This window comes from Urocampus carinirostris, chromosome 2 (assembly GCF_059441175.1).
Source record: "Urocampus carinirostris isolate Australia breed hairy pipefish chromosome 2, RoL_Ucar_1.0, whole genome shotgun sequence".
Lineage (NCBI taxonomy): Eukaryota > Metazoa > Chordata > Actinopteri > Syngnathiformes > Syngnathidae > Urocampus > Urocampus carinirostris.
Genome location: NC_142350.1, coordinates 18,736,922 through 18,761,169, shown reverse-complemented (window position 1 = coordinate 18,761,169; position 24,248 = coordinate 18,736,922). Strand labels below are relative to the sequence as shown.

At 39.2% G+C, this 24,248-nt stretch overlaps 2 protein-coding genes across 3 annotated transcripts; both read left to right on the top strand.

The window, feature by feature from the left end:
* The first annotated feature begins 655 nt into the window (after positions 1-655).
* LOC148371244 (protein TMEPAI-like) lies at positions 656-15,747 on the top strand. Its single transcript, XM_088329210.1, has 4 exons — positions 656-1,691; positions 11,649-11,803; positions 11,874-11,924; positions 12,620-15,747. Exons 1-4 carry the CDS (start codon positions 1,514-1,516, stop codon positions 13,049-13,051), a joined length of 816 nt encoding a protein of 271 aa, XP_088185336.1. The 5' UTR covers positions 656-1,513; the 3' UTR covers positions 13,052-15,747.
* A 1,048-nt stretch (positions 15,748-16,795) lies between these two features.
* Positions 16,796-22,766, top strand: ssr2 (signal sequence receptor, beta). 2 transcript variants are annotated; one of them, XM_088329208.1, is made up of 6 exons: positions 16,796-16,870; positions 19,037-19,197; positions 20,261-20,359; positions 21,390-21,498; positions 21,572-21,649; positions 22,377-22,766. In XM_088329208.1, exons 2-6 carry the CDS (start codon positions 19,037-19,039, stop codon positions 22,485-22,487), a joined length of 558 nt encoding a protein of 185 aa, XP_088185334.1. In that variant the 5' UTR covers positions 16,796-16,870; the 3' UTR covers positions 22,488-22,766. The 2 variants fall into 2 exon arrangements, with proteins under 2 accessions (XP_088185334.1, XP_088185335.1); XM_088329209.1 differs by lacking the exon at positions 16,796-16,870 and adding an exon at positions 16,999-17,106.
* The last annotated feature ends 1,482 nt before the right edge of the window (positions 22,767-24,248 follow it).

Sequence of the window (24,248 nt, the reverse complement as noted above, 5' to 3'; positions counted from 1 at the left end):
CATATAGCGGTTCAGTGATTTTGGGGTGTACTCACTTTTGTTGCCAGGTTCAGTTTAGTTATTGATGGCTATATTTTGAGGTTTTTTTTTAGGGAAACATATGTTGTATTTTAGAATATTACCTAACATCAGGGAAGGGTAACATTTTAAAAACAGTCAATCTGAGATGAATTGACAGCCAAGTAAATGTGAACATTGTCAAGAGGTTTGGCATTCCTACTTCAATTAAGGAAAACGTGAACTTGGACAAAAAACATCATAGTGTTTGTTGAAAATTCAGAGAGTGAACACTTGATGTTTTTAAAACAATATTGGGTTCTTAATGTGCACTTAAAGAGGCAGTGTGACTTGAAAAGCTATATAAATGCAGACCATTTACCATTTACGTTTCAAATAACTGTACAGAAAACCTCAGCATGAAGAAAAATGAAGGAAAGAAGAAATATAATTGCAATGTCCCCTTTCTCCCCCTCCCCTTCTGCATTCACCTGATACTCCACTAGACCAGCTAAAGGCAGGTCACTTCAAGGGTAAAGCAAATGCCATTTTTCCTTCACTTCTATGTTTATTTAATCACAGTGCTAAATATATACTACCATATTTTCTAGACTATACTTATTTAGTAATATTTTTAGTATAGTATCCTGGTTGACAACTTAGTATACCTAATGGTATGACCACTGATGCATATTATCAAGCATGGGTGTAAGGCAACCATGTCAAACTTCCGGATCATGGGCCGGATCCGGCCCTTTGGACGATTTCACCCGGGTCATTTCAAACGTTATGATTTTGTCAAATAAATGCAAAGCAATTAACCTTTCCGGCCGCTAGAGGGCAATAATGAATTTGTATTTTTTGAGTTGGTTCAGGTGCAAAGCTGCATTCACTTAACTGTTTAAATAAACCAGTTTCCACATTCAATGCCGAACATAAAACCATTTTTTCTCCATCGTATGTGAATAAATGTGTTGTGTTTAGAAAAGATCCCCTGTCATCCATGATGATGATAAATTAGAGTAGGTTACTAATGTAGGCTGAATTATAAAGCCTGATACTGAAAAACAAAGCTTAGAATTTGAAGTTAATATTCTTTTACTGATCTGGCCCGCCTCAGAACAGAAAGTCTGGATCCGGCCCCAGAACACAACAGAGTTTGGCATGATGACATTCCTGGCGTAAGGGGTCTTTCGTCTGCAGGTCACGGTCATAGATAGGGGATTTTTTTTCTTTTCTCTCTTTTTTGGGGGGTGGGCATTTGTTTGTTTGAATGCAGAGTCTGTCTGGAGGATGTGTCTGGTCGGCCCTCCCCCCATCCAGTCCTCCCCGGAGAAGTTGGGGGTGGGCGGACTGTAAATCACAACCGCCTTGCAGCTAGTCAGACGCGGATGCAAAGAACCGGGGGAAGGCATCTTTCTTTCTTCTCCATCTTTTCCTATGGCGAAGTCGCAGTAAATCCCAATAAGGATGCGAGCTCCTCCGGGGGGCGTCGTGGTCACGTAGCCGAAGCTGCATGCGGAGGTTCCGGGCTGCCTGCAACTGCGGCGGCGGTCCCACCTCCTCGTCGCTTCCCCGGCGTCTTGGCGGCCGTCTCATGCGAAACCCAGCGGGCCTTTTGCGAAGCTCCAACCCGACAGAGTCCAATGGTTATTGCTTTTGCACCGGAGCCAAGCCACAGGGCATGGATATATGTAAGTCATGCATTTTTGTTTTCTCCTTCGTCTATAACGCCTTTATCTGAATGATCTAGCGACATGTCTGCAGTGCAGGTGTATGGCATAGAGCTCAAACTCATTTTCACTGAGGGCCAACATTGCTCCCCTCAAAGGTCCTGATATAAAAATATGTGTAATTGGTATGTATAATAAATGTAACTAGCCTACTTCTTCATATAAAGTATAGCTCGGACTTTATTAAGTATTCAATTTACAAACATTACCATTACATTGAAAAAAAATGTCCCCACACATTTAAAATATGATATGAACTAAATTTAACCGGGAGGCATTGTGGTCATTGTAGTTCTTGGTCAAAGCAATCTTTTGACCCATTTATTTATTTATTTTTAGATGATCAGACATTTTAAGCTCTCGCGGGCCACATAGAATGATGTGGCGAGCCACATTTGGCTCGCGGGCCTTGAGTTTGACATATGCGATAAAGCCTAAACACAACTCTTGCGGCGCCTTATACTACATGATTAAATTATAAATGAATGACATTTTTCGTGATTTTTCACATAGTCTGCAGGATAGGGAGGATGCATGATACAGTTGTTATTATGTATTTGCAATTTTTAGAATATTATAATTTTATGAATCCCAGTGGTTCTCAACCTGGCTGACTTCAGGACCCACCATTCCACCCTAATGACGAGCTGCAGCCCAAATCAAGAAACAATTTCCACTTTTCAAATGTATCCAAGTAAACGATTGCACACTTCAAAGCAGAGTTAGCATAATATATTTACCCTTTTAAAAACATAACAAAATGACCAGCAAAAATAAAACGACTTCAAGTACCGTATATACCTGCATATACATCCCATATAAGCCTGTACCTAAACATAAAAAATCATTTAATTATGTAGGTAATAAACATTAATAAACAGGTAAAAAGCTAAAATATAACAATTTTAAACCATTTACTGTACCTTCCAGCAGCGCTTTCGTAAATTATTTTTGTATTTCACATTCGTTTCTTCCTTGACCTGATCATTTTTGTTACTTTCTGTCACTGACCTTGGAACCCATAATTATGGGTAGGAAAAGGAAATAAAACCCCAAAAATTACAATAAAATGAAATGTGGTTCCTCTCAAACGCTCCCATTGATTGTAAAGGAAGAAGAGATCGATTAGGGCATTATCACCATCTCCTGTTAAGGAGCATAATCGACCGTTCGTTTTTTCTTCTTAGCATTAGTTTGACAAAGAAAAGGCCCGCGTCCCATTGGAACAGGTTTGCGACCCTCTTTTGGGCCCTGACCCACCAGTTGAGAAACACTGTACTAAAGAATCTAACATTACAATTAAGGTTGTTGTCAAACTGCACTAGTTGAAGGGCGGTGACAGATTTTTAATCCTGACTCGAGAAAATACTGCATCGTGCATGATTAAGTGTTCCTAACCGAGGAATCTGGCATTTCCTGCTCCCTGTATGGAAATGTTGCATAATGATCGGAAAAATATATCTAAGATCAGGCATGTGAAACATATGGCCCGTGGGCCGGATAAAGCACGTTGGATTATTTATTCTGGCCCGCCACAAATATCCGAGTATGTCAAAAGAGAAATGGGTTTCTAGGTAATTTCTTTGATAAATTATGATTTTTAAATTAATGCAAAGCAAATACTTTCTCCAGCTGCTTAAGGGCAGAGTTGAGTTTGCATTGCGTGGTGAGTTTGTTTGGGTGTAAAACTGCATTCACTCAACTGGTAAAATAAACCAGGCCAAATGTATAATGCATAATATTGCAAAACATAGGTAAAAAAATTGCAGCTGGAATTATTTTACTGATCGGACCCACCTGAGGACAGAAAGTCTGGATGTGGCCCCAGAGCAAAACTGAGTTTGACATCCCTGCTCTAGTTTTTTTCTCCTCTTTATCTGCTTAGCACATCAGAGAATCTTAAGTTTAGTTACTCAATTTTAGTATCTGGTGTTAGTACTCAGTTGTGAACATGTGTACTTGTATTGGTTTGAGTAAAAGTTCAGTAATTATTGAACATCTCTAAACTTGAAGCATCACACAGGGTTCATACGGTGCTTAAAATCCTTGAAAATGATTGAATTTTAATGACGTGTTTTCAAGGATTGAAAAGTACTTGAATTTTGGTTGATGTGCTTGTAAATGCTTGAAATTTTCCCCATGTTTTCAACAACTATGCTTAAAAATAACACCGACCTGGTGGCTTTGCTTTGCCATTGGATTTCTTCCCTCGTGATTAACTGCAGCTTGCATTAGTTTGTAGTTTGTAGTTTCCCAGTGATAAATTGTAATTGGAAGAACTTCCTGCAACTGAAAATGTAAGCTACATATAACTGTTACTTTAAATCAAAACCAATATGGGAAAAAATCGTCTCAAAAACATATATATGACCTTATCTTCATGTTACTGGAGCAATTAGAAAATTGGCTTCAAAAGTCCTTAAAAAGTGCTTAAATTTGGTCATGATGAAGGTGTACCAACCCTGATTACAAGAGGACTTCTGTTGTGGTGGGAAGGGTCGCTGGGAACAAGGCAGGAATAGGGGGTACAAAGAAACAAACAAAAAAAAACACATCTAGGTTGATTTGCGATGCACCAGACTTCTCATTATAGCCGGCTGTCTGTCTGGGGGTCGCTCCTCCCCCAAGGCTGGGGGGGAGGTAGATAGTTGGGGGTCAAGGGTGAAAGGTGAAGGTCTGTCAGCCAGGGTCTGTGTCTGACTCTTTGTCTTCCTCCCCTTTCTCTTTGTTTTCAAAGCACACAGCCTGCACAAGAAATTTCACTTTTCTCTATCCATTTTGCTAGATGAATCCTGAAGACATTTCATTCTTATTTTGATCGTTAGCGTAGACAATCTGTGTCACACGTTCACATGTTCAATTCCGGCATTCCGACCAAATATTTGGATGAAGAAACACAAACTGAAAAGACCAATTCGGTTGAGGATTTTCACTACAAAGAAACTAAATAAGAAATAACCGAATATTCTGGATTTGTGATCAAGACAAAGTCCTCCCTCAAACGAGCAAGCCTCGATAAATAGCTGACAGCTGTTTTTATTGGGACAGAAATTAAATTTATCTGGAAAATGGACATTTTTCACAAGAAGCTTTTGTCAAGACTGGATCCAGCTCGTTTTTGAAGGTTGTATAAAATTAGAGCAAATTAATCAGAACACCACTTAGAAACATTGCTGGGAAAGTACTAAATAAAAAAATTCATTGAAACATAAAATGAATACAGCAAGTAAATACTTCATTCAAACATGTGTTTAAATATAAAGTAAATTTATAACAACCGAATGAATAATGAGATTATCAAAGTAATGTGACGATTAAATAATAAAAAAACGTCTTTGTTTTTTTGGTCCAAATGCAAAGCGGTAGACTCACTGCTGGATGCATTTCATTGTACTGCATCTGTTTTCAGAGTAATCTTAGATCAATGCCAACAACAAAACAGACCACCAGGCCCCCAATCTGACTAGATCTCATCTCTCAAACAGAAAATATGTCACAATAATTCTTACGTGACTTTTATTGCTCAGTATATAAAATAATGGGTTACTCTTATATTAAGTACTATTTAAGATGATTATTATTACTGTTATGGGTAGTAGTAATAGTTGTATTATTATTTTATTACAAATTATCTTTATTGTCATTGATAACAACGTGAACATTGTTTGCATTGAGATTAGACGCTGCAATCCACGATAAACACGTAATAAATATTTAAAATAGGAAAAAGAAGATAAAAAAAAGAATGTCAGAATAACAAGGCAAACATATTGACAAGGTTGTGCTTTGAGATTGGCCTATATTCGAGGTGCATTGTAATAATTGTGCAATAAAAATAGTAAATAGTAACAATATCGCAATAAAAAGTAGTGCAATAACAATAGAAGCTACAAAATTCCCAAATGAGTCGCTAAATAATATATGAATACCCATTTATCAAAATATTATTGCAATAGTTTCATTAGTACTTTTGTTATATCTATTGTTATCATTAGTAATATTACTTTAATTGTGATTTTTACCATAAAAGGAAAATATTGTAAAATTTAACAGGACAGTGTGTATTATTTAATGCCATTTTTGGTAAAAAAATTATTGAAGAAAAAAAAACGGTTTTGTTTTAAATATTAGGCAAAATATAATAACTTTTGAAAAAATGTGCTTTTTTCAAAAATACTCTTAGGTCAAGAAATTTTTATTTGTTATATGTAAAATGAGGCTCACTTAGAGGGAGCTGGTATGATTGTCCACCGTCTTGCTGCTACGGGTACCCCAAAAATTATAAAGTTTGTGAAACGTTGGGCAAAAAAGTGAGAAGAAAAATGGCGCGGTTTGGTCACTTTGAGACCCTGTAGTTTGTATCGTACCTTGTGCTTTTTAACACTTATTTTTGGTTGCACACCATTATACATCTGGATTTTGAATATTAAACACTCTACCATTAAATCTGACATGTCAAACATACACGCTAGATGATTTGATCCGGCTCGCCATCAATTTTTGAATACGTCAAAAAAAGAAGCAAGTCTTTAGGTCATTTTTATCAAAATGTATGATTTTTTTTAGATAATTAGCAATAAAATGCTCTCTCTGGTCGCTAGGGAACAGTGTTGAGTTTGAATACAGTGGTGAGTTGGTCCAGGTGTAAAACAGCTTTCACTCAACTGTCTAAATAAACCAGTAAACACATTCAATGCCAAATATGAAAACTTTTCCCCCCATTGATCATAAATAAACATTTTTAGTTTAAAAAGATCCTTTGTCATCCGTGATTATAATATCTAGGGTAGGCTACTAAAAGTAGACTGAACGATAAACCATAATACTAAAAAAGCAAAACAAAGTTACAAATTTGGAGTAGACTGTTTTTTACTGATCTAGCCCGCCTCAGAACAGAATGTCCGGCCCCAGAGCCAAAACTGAGTTTGACATCCCTACTTTAGATCTAACAATTAAAGAGTTAAGAACTTAAACATTACTTTTATTTTATTTTTTGACAAAAAAGCAGTTGGGGAAAACATTCAATGATGAATACCTTGGCATATAATAAAAGTTTGTTTGAATTTCTAATGATAAAATTTTCAAGTCCTCCACTAAAAGTTGGGCAGGCATTGTGCGGAAAATGAAAAGTAATATTTCTATGGAACGTGTAATGTACTGTTACATTTATAAAAAAAAAAAAAAAATCCAATACACTCTAAAGTTTGGGGTTCACCCAGACAATTTTGTGTTTTCCATTAAAGTCACACTTTTGTTTATCCTTAAAGTTGTGAAATGTCTGTGTTCTTTTGCCCATATTAATCCCTTCCTTTTGTTGGCCTATGTCAGATATGCCTTTTTTTGCCACTCTGTTTTGAAGGCTAACTTCTCAGAGTCGCCTCTACTATACTGGAGTTTTGCGAGTACTATTTAACAAAGTTGCTAGTTGAGAAACGATAAGGTGTCTGTTTCCCAAACTGAAGACTCTAATATACTTTTCATCTTACCCCTTCTCTTCCTACTCTGGCTGGAGCCTGTTTGTGCTGTTCTCAGTAGGGAGTAGTACACACCGTTGGAGGAGAACTTCAGTTTCTTGGCAATTTCTTGCATGGAATAGCCTTCATTTCTTCTTGTCATTCTTAAATTTGAATCACACCTACAAATGTGATGCTCCAGAAACTCGACAAGCTCAAAGAGGGGTCTGTTTTATAACTTCTCTAACCCAGTGTTTTCCAGCCAGTGTGCACACTAGTGTGCCGCTGGAATTTGCTCGATTTTATCTTTCAAAAAAATCAGGCCATTATTCAGTATTTTTGCTTTCTTCGGACAATGAACTGTAATGGTCATCCATATCAGTAGGTGGCAGTAGATTTTTATATTCTGTTTATACACTAATTATCTGCTCATGAGGTAGCACAGTACATTTAATAACTTAATTTGTTTAACAAAGCGGCTTAAGATTGCACTGTAAAAAATAAAAACATAAATAAAACACATCATTCTTTTTAATTTTAAGTATTATTTTCTTCTTTTTATATACTAATCACCTTCTTATGAGGTAGTAGAGTGAAATATTTGACATAACTTCATTTTCATACATTTTCGACGGACGGTGCGCTTCTGAACTTTTTTATAAATAAAAGTGTACTTTGGTTCAAAAACGGTTGAAATACATTGCTCTAACCAGTTGAGCTTTTTCAGCTTTGGTAACATAACAGTACAAGGGATTTTCTTGTTCTCCATTAGCCTTCTGAATAAAAAACACAGTGTACTATTTGAACGCGAGAGTGCCAGCTACTGGAAATGGGCCTCTAAACCACTGTTTCTCAACTGGTGTATTGGGACCTAAAAGTGGGTCGACGACCCGTTTTCAGTGGGTTGCAGTCCTTTTTTTTGGAAGAATAATGCTAAGAAGAGGAAAAAACAGAGGGTCAATACACTCCTTATGAGTAGATGGTGATAATGCCCTGCGTGATCTCTTCAACTAGTTTAGTCAGTCGGAACGTTTAAGAGGGACCACATCTCATTTCATTGTGATTTTGTTGCTTGTATTCCCTTTTTTTCTCATAATAATGGGTCCCAAGACAGGTAGTGATTAGGGGAAAGAAAATAGTGACAACAACGAGTCAAAGGAAGAAACGACTGCGATATACAAAAACAGTGTACGAGTGTATGCAATTGAAGCGTTGCTGGAAGGTATGATAAATGGTTTTAGCCAGATGGAGAACGCTCTCGAACCAGCAGAACACTTCTTTGCTCTTGGGATCACCAGTAGACCGGCACTCTCAGATCGTAGGCTTCGGACCGGGACATAGGGGAAAATCAGATCTGAAAGATAAGAGGGAGCAAGTCCATGTATGATTTTGTATAATACTAAGAGAACCTTGAAATCACATCTAAGGCTAACTGGGAGCCAATGCAGGTTAGCCAAAATCGGTGTTATGTGATCGGACTTTTTTGTCCTAGTTAAAAGTCTCGCTGCGGCATTTTGCAACAGTTGAAGAGACCTGATTCTAGACTTCGGGAGACCAGAGAGTAGTGCATTACAGTAATCGAGACGGGAGGTAACAAACGCATGAACTATAATTTCCGCATCCGACTGAGACAGTATTGAACGGATTTTAGCAATGTTACGAAGATGGTAGAAAGCGGTTCTAGTAATTTTCTTTAGATAGATAGATAGATGCGTTTCAAAGGATAGATCAGGGTCAAATATGACACCTACATTTTTAACTGAGTCACTCTGTGTGATGTGACATTTGTCAATGTTCACAGCAGTTTTTGAGAATAAGTCACGGCATTTAGATGGACCAATGACTAACATTTCGGTCTTTTCAGAGTTAAGACGCAAGAAATTGAGTGACATCCACTCTTTTATCTCAATGAGGCAGGCCTCCAAATGTCCACAGTTTAGTGTGGGAGATTCCTCCAACGGAAGATATAGTTGAGTGTCGTCTGCGTAGCAGTGGAAGCTGATATTGTACTTGCGAATAATATCACCTAATGGAAGCATGTAAATGCTGAAAAGAAGGGGGCCAAGCACTGAACCCTGCGGAACACCACAGGTAACATTAAAGGGCTCAGATGTCATATTGCCATATTTAACACAGTGCGTCCTATCTGAAAGTTAGGATCTGAACCACGTGAGGACGGTTCCTGAGAGACCAATCCATTTTTCCAACCGTTCTAGTAGGAAATTGTGGTGCACTGTGTCAAAAGCAGCACTAAAATCCAGCAGCAGCAAAAGTGATGAAGCGCCAGAATCCATTGCCAGTAGGAGATGTTACCTTGATCAGAGCTGTCTCAGTAGAGTGGTTAGCCCTGAATCCTGATTGCATTGATTCAAAAAGGTTATTCTAATTAAATAATTATTGATCTTTTATGAATATGTAGAATTTTCTTTTAGTATGCAGCTATTTTGAAGCAGTTTTACAGGGTCGCTTTTATGTGTTGAAAGCTTATTTGTGCGTATATACTTGAAGTCGCTTTTAAATTAGCAGGAGATTTTGCTTTTCTGGGGAAAAAAGCTGAATATATTATCCTAGCTTTGTTTTAAACTGCACAATCCTGACATTGGATACATTTGAGAAGTGGACATTGTCTCTAGATATGGGTTTCAGCTTGTCATTAGGGTGAAACGGTGGGTCCTGAAGTCAAACCAATTGAAAACCAGTGCTCTTTACACGATATTAGATGGATAGGTAATGCATTTGAATCCGACATTTGCAGCTAAAATAATCATTTACCACACTTACAACGATTGGGGTGTATTTCTTATTAGTTGGAAAAAAATCCTGTCCTTTTTCTCTAAAAATAAGGAGATTTCCAAGTGAACCTTTTGAATGGTAGTGTATGTTTAAAAAAAAAGCTCATCAGTATGCAGGGTATGCATTTATTCAAATCAAGGTCAGAGAGACAAGGTCACGGCACCAGCGACACATTTGCATGCACCATTTTTGAATATTAGATTGGGATTACAGACATAGCTAATGAGCCAGATGGCGTCTGATCTGCAGCCTTCTTCTCCGACTGGCCCTCCCGTGATTAAATACACAGTGTGTGTGTGCGTGTGAGTGTCTGTATTATGTCTAGACGTGTCTGGGTAATAAATGCTCCAATAAATGATCCCCCACAAACCAGACCACATGGCTCATCCAGCTCGTATCAGCCCCCTGCTACCATCAACCTACTGCCCTTTAGTTTTACAATGCAATCACTCTCCTGTTTTAAATAAAGGAGAATGTGTGAAAAGAGCCTAGTAGCCCACATTGTTATTATCACAGCTGATATGGTGATAAGCTGAGGGACTAATTCTACGCTACCATCCTGCAAAAGTTGTTTTTACGCACGTCAGTATAAGCAATGCAACGATCGCCAAGAATGTCTGCGGAACGAGGGCTTATTCGAACCAAACCGGCACACTTCCTGTGGGGTTTTGGGCATTGGTTGATATTTGTACCAGATTTTAAGTTTTTAGGTTGAACTGTATTTGGAGGCTGATCCCTGGTATTGGTTTGAATGGCACTAAAACTAACAAGGTGCAAGAAGGCCTAAGTAGGGGGTCTTGGCAGTGGCCCACTGGGGTTTGTATGGGTGCTTGAAATTCTTGGAAATGCTCGAATTTTTATGTTGTGTTCTCCAATATTACTAACTCCTTGATTTTTGGGTGAAGTGCTTGTAAATGCTTGAAATTGTTTCTTAACAAGTCTGCTTTAAAAAGACCCTGGCGTTGCGTTGCTGTGCCCTTGCATTTCTTCTTTACTTGTGTCCTAAGGGACAGGTGCATGCTACACTTCAACAGGGCACTAAAAAAATTATATATGTGCAATGATTACATACTAATTATAGATAATTATTCTGGGCCATGCAAAAAATAAGGTAGCATTTCCCAGTGGTAAATTGTAATGGGAAGAACTTCCTGCAACTGAAAATATTGAATTGAATGCCTTTATAATAATAATAATATGAATACATCGTATTTCGAAGCGCCTCTCAGGACACCCAAGGTCGCTGTACAAATAAGTAGGACACAACAAAAAACGAAGAGTAAAACAAGAGTAAAACAAGCAAGTAATAAATAGCCAATAAAACACATTATAGTTAAAAGGAGCGGTGTGTGAGGCAAATGGTGCTAAAGGAATTGAAAAACTGGCTTTGAAAGTCTTTAAAAAGTGCTTGAATTTGGCACTGATAAAGGTGTACTATCTCTGGAAATAAAAATTGTGATCTGTTCCCAAGATTGTGGTTGGGAAATATATTTTTGTCATTTTTTCTCAACACGTTTCACATGTAAATAATTATTTTCCTCTGACGTTGCCATTATTGTCTTCAACTGGATAACTTTGTCCTGGGCTAAATCTACGGCCCAGTTACCATGACGACAAAGGCATCACTACATGAGTTTGTAACGTCATCTCGCCTTTTTTTCCGTGTCCGCAGCTGAACTGGAGCTGGTTCAGATAATACTTATCCTGCTGGCGATGAGCGTCATGGTGGCCGTGGTCGTGTGCCTTCTCATCCACTACCGCCTGGTCGCCCTGACCATCCTGGGACGTTTGGGCCAATCGCGAGAAGTCCCGATACCGACGCCCCGCGTGAGTGCCGCACGAGCATTCCAAACGTTTGCCCATGAACTTGTAACAAAACGCTTCGTTTTTGTGTCAGGATGCGAGTGGGTGGTCCAATAGTGTGCTGAGTCAGCAAAGACGAGGCCGGGTGAGTCATGATTCTTCTCTCCTCCTGGTTACAGTACGCGCTATTAACCAAAGTGAAAAAGTATGTGGCTTATCTATCTATCTATCTAGTTGTAGATCTATCTATAGATCTATAGATCTGTCAGTCTACCTATCGATCTGTCTGCCTGTCTGTCTGCTTTTCTTTCCGTCTGTCTGTCAATCGATCCATCGATCTGTTTGTTCGTCCATCTGACAGTCTGTCAATTGATCTATAGATCGGTCTCTGTCCGTCTGTCTGTCTGTGTCTGTTTGTCTGTCTGTCTATGGATCGATCTACAGAGCTGTAAATCTATCAATCTGTAGATCGATAGATCAAGCAATATATAGATCTATCTATCTCTAGATCTATCAAGCCATAGATCTAATCCATACAGTATATCTATCTAGCCACTTAAGAGCTGTAGTTGCCAAGTAAACATTGCTTGTTTTATTCTTTTTGAATGAATTTTGTCTTAAAGCTATGACTGTAATGGCGGCGGAATTTAAAAGCTGCCACTTTTGTTGGGCAAAAAAATTAAAAGTGCGTTTTGGTCCTTTTGCGTCTCCATAGTTTGTATTCTTCCCTGTGATTTTTAGCACCTGTTGCACTACACAAGACGGCAACATCTGGTAGTTAAATGTTACACACTGTTCCTTTAAAGGTGAGCTGAAACGGTCTTTTTTCTGTGTTTTCAGCCGATTCATGACCTCCAGCACCAAACCGTTTTGGTGCAACACAATCTTTGTCGCCTGCAGCCCACCTACCCCTACAGCGTGCAGGAGACCTTCAACCTCCCCCCGAATATCTGCTTGCCTGACGGTGAGGAAAAGGAATTCCGCCACTTCCAGCCACATCCGGAGCTCAAGCGCTCTTGCATCCGAGCGCCTCCCAACCGAAACGTCCTTGGAGATCATCACGCGTCCGACGACGGACCAAAATCACCAAAAAGGAAGTCCGAAAGTGGCATTGAGTGGTCTGAGAGCCCCCCGCCCTACTGCAGTGTGACTATACAGGACTCATTTTGTGAGAGCGTTCCTTCAAATCCTAAAAGGTTACAAACAAAGTGGAGCCCCACTGAAAACACAACCTACACCGAGGCTGTCCCTCATAACTCTTCAGTCACATGAGACACATAACCAAACGTTTTCCTAGTGCTATTTAAAGGTAATCCCAGCTTTTCGAACATGCAAAATGGGAGAAAATAGTCCATTGTTTTTTCATAAAATCTATATATATATTCCATCAGTATATTCTAGTTATTTTGAGAGATAATGCATTTTGAAGACCGCCTGTCCTGTCTTTGAAATCCTGAGCTGTGACGTCATTGGAGGAACACCAGCACCCAAGCAACGTCTTACCTAGTCAAAGAGGTTCTGGGTGTTTTAAGCAAAGTTTGGGGAGTTTTAGTGGAGAATGCCTATTTGTTGTTTCGCAGGTGGATGCAGTAATGTACAACAAAGTATGAGGAGCCAAAATCTCGTCTTTCTCATTTGCATCAACCTCTAGTTTGAATCGATACAGCTGTACAGTAATCACTCGGTTATCGCAGTTAATGGAAAACAGAACCCCCTGCGAAACGTGAAAATCCACTAAGTAGTGACGCTCCCTCGTAAAAGCCCCCAAGCGTCAAACTCACCTCGAGATCTCGACTGAGAGTAGACAACTGTATCAAAACAACAACTATAGATCTACAAACCACCGAACACAGATCTGCAGTGGAATAGTCTTTATTGTCATCATACCAAATCACAACAAAATTGGAGGGCCTCCCCTCTCAGTGTAGGAAAGCAAGTTTTTAAAGAGCAGCTGGCTAGCTGCATGCTACCATCGGGTATCCTCGGATTAAGCCAGGTCCCTGTGATGGTCAATATATAACCGTTCCAAATATAGCTGTTTCCCACGAGTTGGAGCTCCAGATCATCTGTTTCATGGGTACTGATTCTGGCGTGGGTGAGGTACAGGCTCGGGAGGGGTAGCTTGTGAGAGTTGTTACGTAGCCTAGCCACATTAGGCCAGATCTGCGGCGTTGTTATTGCCTTCTCTCCCGACGCCACCTCAGTCTCTTACCGGACTCGATGACAATCCACAGAGCACCCGCTGGTGATCACCATTTCATTGCGTTCTTCTGACTTTCCTGAATAATTGAATTTTGTTTGAAATATAACGAGCCACTAAAATTCTAGCTGTTCGCAGTTCGCTTTTGACACATTGACTGGAGCATTGGCCCACCATATTACCTATTACAGACGCTTACACAGACAGTCATGCTCACCAATCACATACATCCCACCCTAACCTCCCCTTGTGATAGCATTTGCTGTGTGCCGTCTGCTGCAGAACACAATGCACAATGTTTTGATACCAATGACAATAAAGACAATTTATTTCAATTCAAGATTCTTTGAAGCAGCGAACCAGCGTTAACCAATGCGCGACGATATCTAATTCTCTGGCACTATAACTTTTTTTCCCCACACATATCTGTCAATGACAAGTAGTTTGGTTTTGATTTGTTTTTTTTGCCCTCAGTTTACACTCCAAATTGAACAATTTTTGACACAACTCAGTCTGTTCCTCTTCTTTGTTTATTTTTTTTTTAATTTGAGGTGGTGATGAAGGTTTTTTCTGTCACAGTAGTAGAGGTAGTGGTAATGGATTGTATGCAATTGGGTAACGGATAACAGATTATAGTTATCAGGTTAAAAAACTTTAAACACAGAACAGAAACTCACTGTGTTAAGCAAAGAGTACACATCGCTTCAAGTGAAATAAACAAATGAACATATTACTAATTACTGTAATTACAAATAACCACAGCTTAAGATCCAAAAGCTTAGCATCAGGTGGGCTCGCCGCTAGGTTTGAGTTCGTACTTAACCCAGTCAATTAGAGTGACAGGAACATTTATTCGTCATTATCGGCCATAAAATTGGGGCCAGAGAAACTTTGTTCACTACAATAGCTGTCTGTTTCAGGGCTGGCATTACATGTCGTGTTAATAGGATTCGCCATTTTAAAAGAATTGTGTTCCTTCAATGACATCACAGCTCTACAGCCAACAATCCAGATGAGTCAACTTTTAAGACTAAATTCCTTGAGTTCCCCCAATGTGCAGAATATTTTGCAGCGCTTTGGGAGGTCTTCATTGACTTGAAAAGCGCTATATAAATTCAGCTCATTTACATTTACATCATAGTTGTTTGGGAATTACAATTTGGGAATACCTTTAAATGTTATCAAATGTTTTGTATGCGGTGCTGAAAGAAACATAGAAATGTTGTGTTTTTGTCTATTTTTGTATGCTTTTCAATGTCATTCCGCTATACAATTTGATTCAGTGCCCTGATAAATAGTCACTTCTCACAGAATGTACCGAGCTTTGTGATGCAAAAGCAAGCTAAAGTTGCACAGAGACTGCTTCTGCTTTCTATTACTTTTTGAGCTGCTAAAGCTTTTCGCTTGTGTCCGCGGGGCGTATGTCTATACTTTTATCATGTTATAGACCCAGAGGCAATTTTCGTTTTTTGTTTCTTATTTGTTAAACACTGACGGTGACATTAATGTCCCCATTTAAGCACTTTTGCCTCTGAATGGACACAAAAACACAGGAAGGAGCAGGATGCTACCTCCACTATAAGCCATGCACAGCGATATACTCTCTTTGAAGCAGTTGACTTGAGCAGCACTGATCTGAGTTCAAGCTACAAGTATGGATGCTGAATTTTGAGAAAGAAAATGACCTTGTCGTTTACATTTTTATGTTATTTAACACAAATTTTGTATTTATAAGGTGTAGCAGTTTACAATAAAAAGCTCAAAGTGATAGCTTTGCCTGTTTTATATTTTTACATCTGTTATTGTGGGTGTGGTAATTAAATTAATTTATAGCCTCATTATGGTAATATTTCATGTTTTATTCATGTTATGGAAAGTAAAAAAAATGGCAGGTGATTACAGCAGGGGTGTTAGACTCACCTTAGCTCCTGGGCCACGGGGTTAAAAAAGCAATCTAGCGGTTGCCAGACTAGCAGATGAAAGCATAGAAAGAGAAAAAGAGATAAGACAGATAAATATGAGGAGAACATGCAGTAAGAGAGAGAGAAAACAAGTGAGAGGAATAAAGGGAGAAAGAGAAAGAGAGAAAAATAACTTGAACGAAAAAGAAAGTGAGATTAAGAGCAAGAGAAAGAGAGACAAAGAAAGTTAGAAAAAGAGAGAAAAAGAAAGAGGAAAAATAAAACGGAAAAGGGAAGAAATAGGGAGAATGAGAAAGGTATGAAGAGAGAAAAAAGAGAAAGAAGAGACAAAAAAGTGTGGGAAAGAAGAAGAAAGGGAAAGAGAGAAAAAAAAGTGAGCGGGACAGAAACAGTGAATTAGAAACAAAGAGAAAGGGAGAAAAAGAGACAAAACGAAGGAGCTGGAGCTAAATAGTAAACGAGAGAGAACAACAATAAGATTAAGAGAGAGAGAGAGAAAGAGAGAGAGAGAGAGCGTGAAAAAAGATAGAAAGACGGAAAGGGGGGACAGAAAAAGAGAGAAAAGAAAGATAAATAAAAAGAAATAAATAAATAATGAATTTTTCCCTCTTTCTTTTTATCTACCATTCTCCCTCCCATCTCTCTCTCTCTCTCTCTCTCTCCCTCTTCCTCTCTCCTGTGCTCCTTCTCTCTCTTTCTTTCTTTCTTTTGCTTTCATCTACTGGTCCGAGCCCCGTGAAAATGCGTTTTCTACAAATGGCCCCCGAGATAAAATGAGTTTGACACCCCTGATTTAGACCAAGTCGACTGAGGAATAGCTATCTTCTCCAATACACTAGATGGCGCTGTAAAAATGTCGACTCACATGCAGCGCCACACGGTACACGTCATGCTAACGGGAGTTTTAAGATACGCGCATGCGCCGACGCAATTCCTTGACTACTTGGATCTAGAAAGAAGCTACACAAGGTAACCATCACTCCTCATATTTATTTATTTCCTCCTCAAATTTTGCTTTTAAGATGACATTGATTTTTTTTAACTAAACACTTTAAAATACCACAGTGAGGTTTTGAATAAATTATTTGTATCATTGTTGTTTTTTATTGAAAGTGTTCGTGCGGTCTGGTCCACGTATGCGTATTTGACATTCTGTTGGATGCTAGCGACCTGAACTTTGCACCAGCATTCTATGAAAAAGCCTGGTAATTGTTTTATTTGAACTAAGTTGTGATTAATAATGCACTTTGTACTTTCAATTGTAGCGTAGCTGTCGAACCCAGCCAATTTTTCCCCTTATTAACGATTGTCACTTATTAAGCTCACTCACCTCGGCACCTATCTTCTCCTAGCAAAACGATGACGCTTTCATCTGCTAGCAGTGGTCGAGAAAATCCGAATTGGCAAAACTAGATAGGTTTAACATATAAATGAGTTGGTTGTTTTTCCCCGTACAAAAGCTGTGACAGCTGTAATCACAATAAGCATATAAAATACGAAAGAAGAATAGAATAGAATAGAATAGAATATACCTTTATTGTCATTGTTACAAATGGGCTAACATATTGTGACAACGAAATTGGGCATGACACTCCAGTTTTACACATTCATAGTGAGGTATAAGCTAGAAGATAAAGGAACAGAGAAGATAATGTTATAAGACAAGGGGGATAAGGCTATAGTTATAATTTACATGGTATTTACACAAGAAATGTCGGCATGTGGGATGTTACATACAGGGTTGTCGTGATAACGTTGGTATCGTAACGGTTGTGCAATATTGCATTTGGTGCAAAGTCATCATAGTGCAAAAATAGTCAGCATATGCATTGGTGCAAACATAGACATCATAGTGCAGAAACAGGAAATGGTCAGACATTGTGCAATTTGAGCATTAAACGTAGTGCATTCGGCATGTGCAAGAACAAGACATGAGTAACATTATATTCGTATGAGGTAGTGTTGGCACGAGTTTTCAGTTTTTTTTTGTGCGGTGTCTGTTTGAGCAGTGAACAAACATAGTGCAGACAGCATGTACGTGAGTACCATTTTACATACGTGTGAGGTAGTTTTTTTGCAACAGTTTTCAGTTTAGGTTCGTATAGGTGCTTTAATTTTAATGTTGTGTTTTCAAGTATTAATAAGGGCTTGCATTTCGGTTGTAAATGTTTGAAATAGTTGCCTAGTTTCCCTACAAATCTGTTTAAAAACGACGCCGACACTACTCTGGTGGCTTCACATTACCGTTGCATTTCTTCACTTTTGTTTAACTCCAGCTGGTATTAGTTTGTATGACAATGCTCTATGAATTCTCATAGCCCCCTACAGGTTGCACCCAAGAGAGGTGCATGCTACACCGAAACAGGGCACTATGAAATGTGTATTTGTGCAAGGAATACTTATCACTTATGGGAATTCATTATGGACTATGTAAAAGATTAAGGTAGTGTTTCCTAGTGGTAAATTGTAATGGGTTAGAACTTCCTGCAACTCAAAATGTAAGATACATATAATTTTTACCCATCACCTTTATGGGAATAGATTTGTCTCATAAATATGTTTTTTACCATTTAGTCAAGATCTAAAAATCATATGTTGTGATAAATGATAGATTAAAAATCGCACACGTAAATTGGATCTGCAAAATACACGATTCACACCAGCTATTCTTTTAATGGCTCTGGCGAAATTTGAAAATAAGCTTTGAAGTCCTTAAATGCTTGAATTGGTCCATGAACTTGGTGTACAAACCCAAGCTATGTTGTTACTATGTTATTACCAGGTTAATTATTGGAATTAGGGTTAAATTGACTGGGTTAACAACTTTGAAAAAACAAACTATTTTTACAAAAAAAAAATCACAATTTGAAATAATACACATATAAAACACAGAGCATACGTATATGTTCACATGTATGTTGCTGCTCTGTTCACACAGCCTGTGATTCTCGGAAAGCAGCAATCCAAATCTAATTTTCATTTGTATATTTGCATGCACAGCCAAGTACATGTAGTAGATTTACTCCTGTTTGCTTGTTGTGCTTGCTGCATGATAACAGAATGACCATGAAACCAATTTGATTCATATTCACGGGAGTTCTAAGAATCTCTTCTATTAATACGGTCCCCTTCCAGATGACGAAGATGTTGCACGTCTTTGTGGTCCTGGGATTGCTCGCCCTGGGATCTGGAGAGGAGGGCGCACGGCTGTTGGCGTCCAAGTCTCTGCTCAACCGCTATGCGGTGGAAGGCCGAGACCTGACCCTGCAATACAACATTTACAATGTGGGCTCCAGGTGAGATAGCGTCTCATCATGTGCACAGTACAGTGTAGGGCTTGTTTTTGTTTCTGTGTATAATAAAGTATTTCATTTTATCAAAATTGTAAAATAGAATAAAGATTTCTTTTCACAGAGATCGCCTATCAGTTTCATTTTGGAACCTCTCCCCCGCTATCAACACGGGATTACTGTATTGTAAAATCCATTGGAAGAGGGGACACTATTACAAAGGGTGGTGGAGAAAGAGGGCAGAAGAGAGGCAAAAATAAGAAAAAAAAAAAAAAAAAAGACAGGACGAAGAGAAAACGGGGAAATGAGAAAGGGAAAATTAAGAAAAATAAATTGAAACAGAAAAAAATTGAGAAATAAAGAGAAAATGTGCGGTGCCTTCTCAAGGTTTCTTCATTTTCCTCATGTTGAGGTTTTTGAGTTCTCCTGCCCTCATGTAGATTTTAGATCAGGGGATGGTGTCATAATAGTCTGTGGTTTGCAATAATCTGGTATGTGCAGCCATCTGAGATTCATTGTGATTTAAGGGCTATACAAATAAACATGACTTGACTTTAACTCCGATTCACTAAATCCAAAGAAATTTTCCTTCTCGGTCTTGAGGTGACAGATGCGCGGCTTCCACCTCCCTCACGTCAAACGTCATTTCCTGCTTACACACTTTATAAACTTTCTGTTTTTTGACCAAATATTTGTTTTTGTTTTTTTAGCTTGTGATCTGCAGAATATTTTCTTTTATGTGCCGTTGGTGGGCCTGATCTGGCCTGTTGGCAGCATTGAATTTATTATTCTAAAAATAAGGACTTAATTGGCATTAAAGTGTCTTCAATTCAATTTTCTAAAGTCTTAAAAGTGTGAAAACATAAAAGATTAAAATGTGAACTCAAAAATATTTTAAAAAACATTGTTTTAAATTGCCTCTTACTCATGTCGAGTTTTGTTTGTTTCAATTGGGTTTTTTTGAAACTTTGATTTTAAAAGACATCATAAAACGTCTTGAATTGAACTTTCCTTAAGCTGTAGGAACCCTGGTTTGACCATCCTTTAATGACGCGATGTTCTCTCGCAGTGCTGCCCTGGAGGTTGAGCTGTCAGACGATTCTTTCCCTCCTGAGGACTTTGGAATCGTGTCGGGAATGCTGAACGTGAAATGGGATAGGATCGCGCCGTATCCTTGAAAATAAAATGTCCCTTTATGGGTTCTTTGCTCACGCTCCAGTGAATAAATCCATCACGGCAGCTCCTCAAATGTAGTATATGCTCCTAGTTCCGATAGGATATTCTCTGATCCTCGTTTGGGAAACTGTCAATGTAATTTTTTTGTTTCAGTCTTGTAGTTGAGCTAATCTTGGGATGATCTTTCTGTTGCTGTAAACTATTGGTGGGGTGTTAGCGAACAAAACGGCTCCATGAGTTGGCTCTTTAAAGTGAACGACAAGCTGGATCTCTTTAAAATGCGCCTACACTAGATAGATAGATAGATACTTTATTCATCCCCGTAGGGAAATTCACACTTCCAGCAGTCTACCCTGTTGTTTATTAACAGATTAACATGATGCCCTAGGGGTGCTTGTAGCGGAGTGGATGACGTCACGCCAGTCCAAAAGTTCGACATCCCTGCGGCAGATGGAAAACTTTTCTTTGTGAAAATCCAGGGATACACCACCTCGTGTTAGCAAGTCCGCCTCCTCTCCGATTCCCTCCGGCTTTCGTGTCCCTGATTAGCGGCGTTGAAGCCAGATAGCTCCGGGTGGCTACACGTTAGCGTCCGGAATGCTAAACGTGAGCCACGTTTCCGCAAAACGCAGCAACTGCGCTCCCTGTGCGCTTCGATGTTTTCCACCAGCACTCGATGATCTTATTTGGTCTCATTTACCATGATTACGGATGGTACCGAAGACTTATAACGCCGCTAGCCGCTTAGCTAGCTCCGGCTCTTCTTCCACGATAGGCCCCTTTCTTTACGCCGGCACGAGAATTCTTCAGGGCAAGGAGTTGAAATTCCTTGAATACACGCATTTTTTGCGCGCTAAAATCCATGTCCCATAGGATAGAAGTAATCCATAGTGTAGTTGTCAAAACGGGAAGAAAAAACACCGAAGATAGGAGCAGACAATAAAACAATAGGGCCTGTTCTCTCGAAAGTGACAGAAATTGCATCTCTACCTGTTAACAACCTTAACTTGAAGCACGTTCAGAGCCAGCAACGTGTCCCATACTGTTGTACTGCGCCCCTTAAAGGCCGGTTACTTTAACTTCACCTCGGCTTCTGTCAGTTACCTGGCGCAGGAAGGTGGACAAGTTGTGGTATGAATATTTTCAATTTGAAGTACACAGATTGTAAAAATTCTGGAGTCATAACCATTTGTACCATTTATAGGTGGGCTACACCAGTGCCCCCGGCCAGGGGGGCATCCTTGCTCAAAGGGAGTTCGACCGTCGCTTTTCCCCGCATTATGTAAGGCCCATAAAGGCACACTCACTCCTTGTTTCAGGTTTCGCATGGGTGCTTAAAATCCTTAAATAAGCTTGAATTTTAATGTTGCCTTTTCAAAGACTAAAAAGTGCTTGAATTGTAGCAGTAATCAAACGCTTAAAATTGTTGGCCTGTTTCGCAACTTTCTGCCTAAAAATTACACTAACACTGCTCTCTGGCGGCTTCACGTTGCGATAGCATTTTCCCCCCTTGTGATTAACTGCAGCTGGTATTAGTTAGTAAATCATTGTCGTTAAAAGCGTCATCGCCCCTAGAGGACAAGTGCATGCTACTCCTAAACAGGGTGCTGTGAAATTTGTATCAGTGCAACGATTACGTCTCAAGGTAACAGTTTCTATTGGTAAATTGTAATGGGGAGAACTTCCTGCAACTGAGAGTGTAGGCTTCATTTTACCTAACATTTAAATACGGAGATATTTGTCTTAAAAAATTAACACATGTATAGTTGATCACCCATTATAGTCTCAATTGACTCAAGATCTAAAAACAATTGCTCACGCAAGATAAAAGAAATCGCAGATATATTTTGTGGCTCTGCACTATACTTGAATCACACCAGATTCCTTTTAAAGGTACTGTCGCAATTAGAAAATTAGGCTTTGATAGTCCTTAAATAGGTACTTGATTTTGGTAATGAAAAAGGTGTTGTTTGTTCCTGCTTACAGCTTTGTATTTTTTTGTCCCATAGTTGGACTGGGCCGCCTTCGGCGTGATGACTCTGCCCTCCATCGGCATCCCACTCCTGCTCTGGTACTCCAGCAAAAAAAAGTATGACATGCCAAAGCCCAAAAAGAACTGAGAAAGGGGAATAAATAACCTTTTCTTCTTATGTATTTTAGACGGGAGGATGGGGGATTGTTGTTAAGGGGTTAAGTAGGCGCAGAAGGTCTGGGAGGCTTAATAACCCATATTGGGAGGGCGGAAGGCGAGCGAGTGATTCAATGTCTGTGAGATGATATCAGCAAACTGGTTCACCATTGCAGCGACAGCTATGACTCTTTGTAACTGTACGTTGAACTCTATTTTGAAGTTGTTGGACTTCAATATCAATAAAAACAATTGTCCCTTTTGTACTAAACCTGACTGGTTGATTTTTGTTGTGGATTGTTTTGCATTTACCTTTATTACTAAATACAACGGGGTTCGTACAGGTGCTTGAAATCCTTGAAAATGCTTGAATTTGAAAGTGTTTTCAAGGATTGAAAAGTGCTTGCTTTTTGGGTGAAGTCCTTGCAAATGCTTGAAATTGTTATTAAATGACATTGCGCTCTAGTGGCTTTGCTTTGCCATTGCAATTTTCCCTTCTGGAACTTGTTTGTATGGCTTTGTCTTGTGAAGCGTCACCCCTGCCACCCTTAGAGGGCTCTCCCAAGAGGAGAGGTACACGCTACACCTAAACAGGGCACTTGGAAATTTGTATTATTGTCAGGACTATGTATCTATTATGGGTCATGCAAAAAATTAAGGTAGCGTTTCCCATTGGTAAATTGTAACGGGAACTTTACCCACTTTATGTGGGGAAAGATCTCATCTCATTAGCCATACCGCTTATCCTCATTAGGGTCGCAGGGGGGCTGGAGCCCATCCCAGCCATCTCCGGGCAGTGGGCAGGGGACACCCTCAACTGGTTACCAGCCAATCGCAGGGCACACAGGGACAGACAACTCATTCGCTCATTCACACCTAGGGACAGTTTGGACCGGCCAATTTACCTGAAATGCATGTTTTTTGGAACGTGGGAGGAAACCGGAGTGCCCGGAGGAAACCCACGCAAGCACGGGGAGAACATACAAACTCCGCACAGGAAGTCTGGAGCTGGATTTGAACCCACGCAGGAGGTTCCCATGACATGAACTGTGCCGCATAAGCGCTAACCACTGCGCCGCCGTGCTGCCCTTAGGGAAAGATTTCTCTCCAAAATAAAAGTGGCAATTTACTCAAGATCTAAAACCATGTCTTGATGAATGCACATTCAGATTATTTGTGGATCTGCAAAATTCATTTATTTTGATGGTCCTGGAGAGAATGGAAAATTGTCTTTGAAAGTCCCTAAAGTGCTTGAATTTGGCTATGAAAAAGGTGTGGTGTGTGAACCCTCATTATTTGGGTATTATGTTATAGGCGTCGCTAGCAATACTATTGTAAGTTTGAAATGTCATTTCTTCGTTTGCTCATTTTCCCTTTTTGGGGTTAAATTCAGCTATCTTGTTTTGATTTTGAATTTGTATTTCCCCCAGGCATATATTGTCAACGATCAATTAAAAATTGAAAGCTAGGCACGTATTACTAGCACTGCCTCTTTGTAAAAATTTCAATTCTTTTATTGTGATTTGGAATGTTTGGGATTGACAGCAGAGCGAGCTATATTTGTCCATTGTAGGCTGCGTTGCTGTATTTGGTTGGGCAACTGAAAACAAGTGCTAAAAACAATTTGTTGTCGTTTTTCAAAGCTTTTACAAAGAAAAAAAACATAAAAATGAAAAGAGTAAAATACGTAAAAAGGGGACAAAATAAAGACTGTGGCAAAACATATAAAATGAAAGGGGAAAAAAGAGGGAAC